Source organism: Diaphorina citri, unplaced genomic scaffold (assembly GCF_000475195.1).
Source record: "Diaphorina citri unplaced genomic scaffold, Diaci psyllid genome assembly version 1.1 scaffold688, whole genome shotgun sequence".
NCBI classification, from domain to species: Eukaryota; Metazoa; Arthropoda; class Insecta; order Hemiptera; family Psyllidae; genus Diaphorina; species Diaphorina citri.
The window spans coordinates 76,914-84,928 of record NW_007378121.1 but is presented as its reverse complement, the minus strand read 5'-3'; the positions used below and the strand labels follow the sequence as shown (position 1 = coordinate 84,928).

Below are 8,015 nucleotides of genomic sequence, written 5' to 3'. Positions count from 1 at the left end.
TTCAATTATTTTGGGACCCCAAATTTGATCTTGCGACGTATTTTGATGCTACTTAAAACTTTGTCAAATTTCATCAAAATCGGACCAGGCAATCGCCAATTATAGGACCAGTTGTTTGGTCAACAACTGTATAGTTTTGTATCTGAGATCAACTGCATATTGCATATTTTATTTAAATGAAGGTGTAATCTTACTGACTTTTAAGTACCTCCGCCCCCTTATTTTCTGGAATAGTCATGGAATTTCATTCCGGGAAAAGCGTATAAACCCTGTAATTGTGAAAACTGTAAAGGTGCGTTTTCACCAACGCGACCTCTGTCGCGCGACAAAATCGCGCGACGTGACCTGTTTTCACTTGCAACATTTGTCGCGCGACGTGACCTGTAAAAATTAAAGCACTCTCACTCATAATAAGGAACAAACTAAAATGAAGAGTCGCGCGACACGTTTCCACTGGCATTGCTACGCGACATTCCTTTGATCCGGACCGACTTTCATCGGATAGAAATCGCATGGTCGCACGACTTTTTCTCGTGTCGCGCGACACGTTTCCACTATGCGAATTTTGTCGCGCGACCAAAGTCGCGTTGGTGAAAACGCACCTTAAAAGATTTCAAGTAGTCAATGGTTTCTATGTATGTATCTTTAGGTTAAAAAAATTGAGAAATCTAGTGGGAAGTTTTTTTTTTTCCTGACAAATTGTGTATGAAAAGAAAACTATTTCCCAAAGTGACATTTGTTGGTGGGTAAAGTTTTATCGGGCGAAAAATATGAAACAGCTTTAAACAAAGTTTTCAAACATTTGTGTCATGTGTCATAAGTGTTTTCTTTTTGCTTACGAAAAGTTCAACACAAATAATAATTCTTTGAAATATTTAGGCCCTTTTTCTCTCCCCAGTTTGTTGCCCCGCCCTTCTTCCCAACCTGTCTCGGTGGTGTAGCCTGGTAATTAGAAGGGCGTCGGTTCAATGGAAATTTATCCTCAACATTGTTTGGGAATTTGACCACAGTAATAACTTGGTAGCCTACTGCTGGGTTAGAGAGACTCTTCAGTCCTATTCGAGCAGTATAAAATATAATTAACACCATTATTGTAATTCCTCCTGGTTTTCATTGTTAGGGACAACCCTTTATAAGTGTAAGGGACTAGGTAAACTAAGTCTAATTGCACAAGTATTGCAAAATGACCTTTTATTTGGATTATTATTATTATTTTAGGTTCTTTTTGAGAAATCAAAACTGAATAATAACACTAATTTAGCACGCTTGACAGAAATGTCAATGATATCGGAAATGTTGAGATAATAGACGCCTGTCAATGAGTTCCCCAGAGAAACAAAGTGTAATAACTAGATTGGTATGTAATTATTTATTTGTACAAAGCTTGTACTGTTTTATGCTCTTATGGTTTATTAGGGTCCGATGGGATTACGAGGAGAATCAGGTCGACTCGGGGACCCAGGTCCTATGGTAAGGCGTCCTCCATACTAACTGGACCAGCGTGTGAACCACCCTTTCATCCCTCTACTAACGAATGCGTGATCGTGTGAACTGATTTCTAACTAACCATAACCACATTGAGTTCCTATGTATAAAATTGTAAATACCTACGTATACCTAAAAATAACTCTTTTATTAATGTTATAGTACTTACATATCATTATACATATATTTGTAAGCTTATTAGGTTCTTTGTTTTCATAAACACGCCATTATGTTGTCTAGATATTCAAATTGTCGATCCTCGTTACAAGTCGATTTCTTATTAATATAATAGGTTCTTTGTTTTCATAAACACGCCATTATGTTGTCTAGATATTCAAATTGTCGATCCTCGTTACAAGTCGATTTCTTATTAATATTATTATGTCTTTGGCGTGCTCTTCTCGTCGTATCTATTATATTATCTGCTCCTTGACTTTTTTTTACTATCTTTCCAAACTTTTGTAATACCTAATCTAATTATTTATTTTACCTTAATAAATTTATTCATATCTATAAATAACAAGTAGGTAATCAAGTGAACTTTTCTCATCCTGAAACACTCACTCGGAGAAGGGCCAGTATGGCACAAAATCTAATAAGCAAATTTTGTTCATGTTCAAAAAAAAAATCACAAGTACTATTATTTACAATGTAGATCTTCTTCTTTTTGTAATGAATGTAATGATCAAAGAAATAATTATAAATACGGTAACGTCTTTTTTTTCTTCGCCCATGTTCAGACGGGGTTGGCATTTTTTGTCAGCCTCTCAATTGCTTTGATTTTGTTTAAAAAATAGAAATTAAAAAAAGAGGGAAATTTCAGGCTGGTATCCTCCCTGTTTAAAGTTCCTCAGTCATACATTATTTACAATGTAGATATGTAGGTAGGTACCTACTAAATACTAAAATATCAAATTTCATCAATATCCAACGATCACCCAATATCTAACCATTTGAGATGCTAAAAACAAATAGACAAACTAAATGCATACATCAGGGTTTATATGCTACCTGGAAAACCTGGAAAAGTCATGGAATAAACCCTGTACATGTGGTAAGTAGATGTAAAATGATTCATTATTAGAAACATAAACTTGACTTTATTACCTACCATCCTGTATAGATAAAAGTACAAATTTGTAATTTTATATTTACCTAATACAAAATTGTAAAAAAAAAAACGAAAGTATTATTATGTCATAGTATTATTAAATTGTTATCTACCCAGGTTTATACTTTTTCACAAGTATCTATGAAATATGTCAAATTTAAATTTCAAACTTACCGACCGGTCTCATTGTGAGCCTGGAAGTAAGGCCAATGAAACATCTCAACGCCAAAATTTTCTCGGACAAAAACCACGTGTTTCCTATCGGAAATATGGAATCATGTATTTTTTGTTTTATTTATTTATTATTATTATTTTATCTATTATGTGTATTTGAACCAAAATTTCGTGCTCTGACTCTTGGTTTTAACAAAACAGTTTATTGATTAAAATGAATTAAAATGAAAAAGTTATGACATAAAAACTGACACAAGGTCTGTGATTTTTTAAAAAGTGGTTTTTGGACTTTTCTCAAAAACGAAGCCGAATTAGGATGTACAGAGAATGTTTTCGGAAATGATGAGATCTACCTACACACTCAGCCGTTGTCAGTGTTTTTTTCTGTATTTCCCAAACAGTATTATTAATTTACCACTTTACATAAATTTATGTGTTCTACAAATAAATGGAACTATTGACATGTTAAATGTTACTTAAGTATAAACCAGTAAACATCTGGGTTATTATGATCAAAATATGAGCCAGTTCTAATTTCTACTACTAAAATAGGTATTATGTACGTATACCAGTGCTTCTCAAACTTATTGCCACCGTGGCCCATTATTAAAGACTAATATTTCCCCAGCCTATGTTTTCTCTTGGTTAATTCTCAATCTGTTTGCGGAAAACCAACCAAAAATGTCATGGAAAACATGATTAGCAAAAGCAAAGACATCTCCTCTATTTTTACATGAAACAAGGACAGTTATACATACTGGGAATTGAGAAATGAATGACATTTTTTTCATTCATTTTATTTGACGTTCGGTCTGACATGCTATATTGAACAATGGCATGAACTGCTACAGCTATACATACATATTGGGAATAAATGAATGGCATGAACTACTACAGCTATACATATTGGGAATAAATGAATGGCATGAACTACTACAGCTATACATATTGAGAATGAATGAATAGCATGAACTTCTACAGCTATACATATTGAGAATGAATGAATGGCATGAACTACTACAGCTATACATATTGAGAATGAATGAATGGCATGAACTAATACAGCTATACATATTGGGAATGAACGAATAAAATAAATCCGAAATCTCGCGCCACACCCAGAGCCACCGCATCACACATTTTGAGAAGCGATCATAGACCATTGACCTAAGTCTAAACCCTCGCACCAGTTTATCTACTAACCATCGACCATCGCAGAAGTACTAGGCTCAATTTCTTAATTTTCTGCGAGGGCTCCGTTGAGGACGCTTAAGTATATTCATTACTAGCCGAAATCCTTAAGGCATGGCCGTTATTGTCACTCATCCATTTAGTGGTCTTGCTTGGCGTAGCTTAACAAAAACGAACAGGAAAATAGCCTATAACCTTCACGGGAGTGCAAGCAATAAGTTCACAAAGTTTCATAGCAATCGGATGAGCGGTTTGGCCAGGCATAAAGTTCGAACAAACACACAAACAAACATTCATTTTTATATATTAGAAGATTAGTAATATTAGTATGGTTTGTTTATATTCTCTTGAATCGGGAATAGGCTAAGGTCGATGGTCGGTTCTCCGTTGTGGAGGATTGTGTTGCTCATTGTACCTACACATCTCTAAAGGCCAAGTGCATAGACGACCCTTGAAAAAATATAAATATCAAAGGTTTCTTTTAACAAAAGGAATCCTTCTAGGCTGGTGCTGAGCTACCGAAAGCTTTCCTATTTTCTTGTTAGTTCATTTTCTTCTTCTACTTGGATACTAAAGGCATCTGATTGTTATCGATCACTTTCAATTTTTCAGCCAACAATGTGTTCCAAAAATGTTATTCTGACAGTAATAACATGATTTTATGATGATTAAAAATGTAATGAGAAAAAATACGAAAGCAATGAAAACTACTTTGGTTAAATGGTCAGGTTTACATACATTCACAGTTCATAAATCAAATATACGATATTTTATACATTCTTTTTTCTATTCTCCTTGAATACAAATCGCGTCTCTTTGCTATCGACCACTTTTGATTGGATACACAATGTACACTCGAAAACAAAAAGTTCGGGATTTACTCTTACAGCCTTTACAAAGTCAATCCGTCCCAAAAATTTTGCACGTGACTGCATCAAAATATAAAAAAAAGTCGAAAAATACACATTGCGCTTGAGTAACTTTCCTAAAAACCTCTTCATTAAGGGATCCTTTTTTGAAGAACTATGCACACAAATTTCAATTAGGAGACTTTCTAATTAAGGGATCCCTTTTGGTAAGCTCCAAAACGAATCCTAAATAATTAAGGAACGACTAAGCACTTGGACCAAAATCGTTCAGTATGCCACATGGAATATACATAATTGACATAATATAATTATCAAAGGACGGCTAGGATTAATTTTAGTTTGTACCTAATACCTATGTCCAGAGAGATTTGTGTAGGTTAAAAAAAAAATCGACAAACTTGTATTATCATTATTATTTATTTTGTGCTTATTTTTACAATTGTCAATGTTACTACTTAAATATTTCAATATTTGATACATTTTATTAATTTATTATTATAATATATGGAATTAATTGTTTTTCTGAATAAATAGATAGCTATGTACTTCACATTTTGTTTTGACGTAACATCAACATACTCTTATGTTGAACTTGATTTGGGTGGAAATACCTAAGTACCTACTCAGTAGAGATATAATTAAGTCAATAGACCTTATTCGCCTTATTTAGGTGAGGGTTTCACGTTGAACAATAGAAAGCAATGAAAACTACTTTGGTTAAATGGTCAGGTTCACATACATTCACAGCTCATAAATTAAATATACACGTTGAAATATAGAAAAAAAATATGGATCCATGCAGAGACCTTTTCTTTTTCCTCTACATTACTTTACAACTTCTAGATTCCGAGATGGATCGATTTAAAAAAGCGGTAAAATTTTAAAAAAGTTTATATTATCCTAATGTCACGACATAAGCGATGACGTCAACTTTCCCAAACAAATGAGCTTGCAACTTTCACTGCTTACCTTAATTTCGGAAAAAGAGATCGACATAAGCGATGACGTCAACTTTCCCAAACAAATGAGCTTGCAACTTTCACTGCTTACCTTAATTTCGGAAAAAGAGATTTTTTTTGGACCGCAGAAGGAACGAAAACCATGACGACACAGACTATGCTTTGTACCATCACGTCACGATTGTTTGTACTTTTTTTTTATTTGAAAGGGTAAAATAATATCATTTTCTCTGCCTCTTGAAGATATTTTTCGCCGTTTTCACGTCAGATTTGGATTTTTCACAACTCTTATGGGCTGTAGGCAAGTTGCGTACTATCCTCAAATTCTCGTAACCTTCTAGTTGCGTACTAAAATTAAAAAGGAAAAAAAGAACATAACCGACTTGCGTACTGGGTCATTTTTTATTTATTTTTCAAAAAGTTCATCTAAGTATAGGAAAATACAAGTTGAGGGATTTTTTATTATAATAGGAAAATACAAGTTGAGGGATTTTTTTTAATTAATATTTATTATAGTGTGCCAACAAGTTGAGGGATTTTTATTGTAATAGGAAAATACAAGTTGAGGGATTTTTATTATAATAGGAAAATACAAGTTGAGGGATTTTTATTATAATAGGAAAATACAAGTTGAGGGATTTTTATTGTGAGTACGAACATTTAATGTAGGAAAAAAACGTTCCCTTGTTTCCTAATTTTGCTCAAATGTGATGTCCTTTTTATGTTATATGTTTCCTAATCGTATTAGTCTAATAGATAGAGGAGGTCCACCTTGCAATTATTAGGGTAAGCGATTTTTTTTCCCCATAGGATCGTTAGGTATGGTGGGGGAAGTGTAATACTAAAGTTGAGACCTCGAGAGTCGAGGGGAGAACTTTTGGCGGCCGAAAAACCTCCAGAAAACGGCCGAAATTTCGCACTTTTTTCATCCTAAACCGTGCGTCCTACGGTTAAAGTACACAAAATTTCCTACATGATATACTCCATATGTATAAAGTACTTACATATGTACTTACATGTATATGTTAGGCTCAACCCCCGAATTCGCTCAACGAGCGAAAAAATAGCTCACCCCGCGGAGTAAAAAATGCAAAATGCGAAACCTCCGGAATTCGGCAATTGAGCAACTGTAAATTGCTCAGTCCGCGGACTGGCTCTATGCAAAAACTAAATTGCCGAAATCGGCCATTGAGCACCAAGAAGGCTAAACTGCTCACTCCGCGGAGTAAAAAACACGAAATAGAACGTCAAATAAAATGAATGAAAAAAATGTCATTCATTTCTCAATTCCCAGTATGTATAACTGTCCTTGTTTCATGTAAAAATAGAGCAGATGTCTTTGCTTTTGCTAATCATGTTTTCCATGACATTTTTGGTTGGTTTTCCGCAAACAGATTGAGAATTAACCAAGAGAAAACAACGTTTCTTAACTTTAAACCCCCATAACCTCGAATCCATTCCATCTATCAGTGCATCAGGCCTAGCTATTCGTCCCACTGAATCAATCAAATGCCTTACACTTGTCCCATCTGGAAAAACTTGCATCTACAAATTATGCTATCAGCAGCGTACATAGAAATATTTCCTCACATCCAGCACTCATACATAGCATATTTTCATAGCCTTCTAACTAATTTGGCCTACTGGGGTTTCTCCTCCTCCGCCTCTGAAATCCTCTCTCTCAGGTCCATTTTTGGTAGCTAGAACGTGTTACAACTTGCATTGTGAATCTTCGCTCGCTTTTTTGTTTTGAAATTTTGAACCTGTTATCAGCCTTATGTGTTCGTCTTCGTCCCAAAAAGAAGGAACAATATTTAGTTTTAAATTTTTAAGTTAACCCTTTCATTACCGGCTCTCTGAGCCCGGAAGATTTCGCCGACAGCATCAAATGCTACCGCAGCGACGGCCAATCGTCCAAACCAGACTCGCCACAGTTCCTCACCAAACTGTACCAAACCTATACGACACTCGAAGTCGACTATTTGAGCACGATCAACAACTATGTGACCGAACTACGCGCCCTGCTGAACTCCCGCAAAATCGACAAGTACAAGCCGAAACTTCAGAGTAACATCTACTACCTGGAAGTCGACGCGAGGATGAAGAAGGAGTACCTTAAGGAAAAGCAGGCGAAACGCGACCGCGAGCTAAAGGAACTCCAGCTACATTTCGACTATCCGGAGTTTTACGTTTCGAGCGTGTCGAAAGCCGGTCGGGAGTCTTTCA

General features: G+C 35.2%; 1 protein-coding gene across 1 annotated transcript in view; it reads left to right on the top strand.

Moving 5' to 3' along the window:
* LOC103511212 (collagen alpha chain CG42342) overlaps positions 1–1,624 on the top strand; it is a gene marked incomplete in the record, with an annotated part of 61,445 nt that extends 59,821 nt beyond the window's left edge. The window contains 1 exon segment of the mRNA XM_026825048.1: positions 1,417–1,624. Within this exon segment, the coding sequence (XP_026680849.1) occupies positions 1,417–1,491 (75 nt within the window).
* Between the last annotated feature and the right edge of the window lie 6,391 nt (positions 1,625–8,015).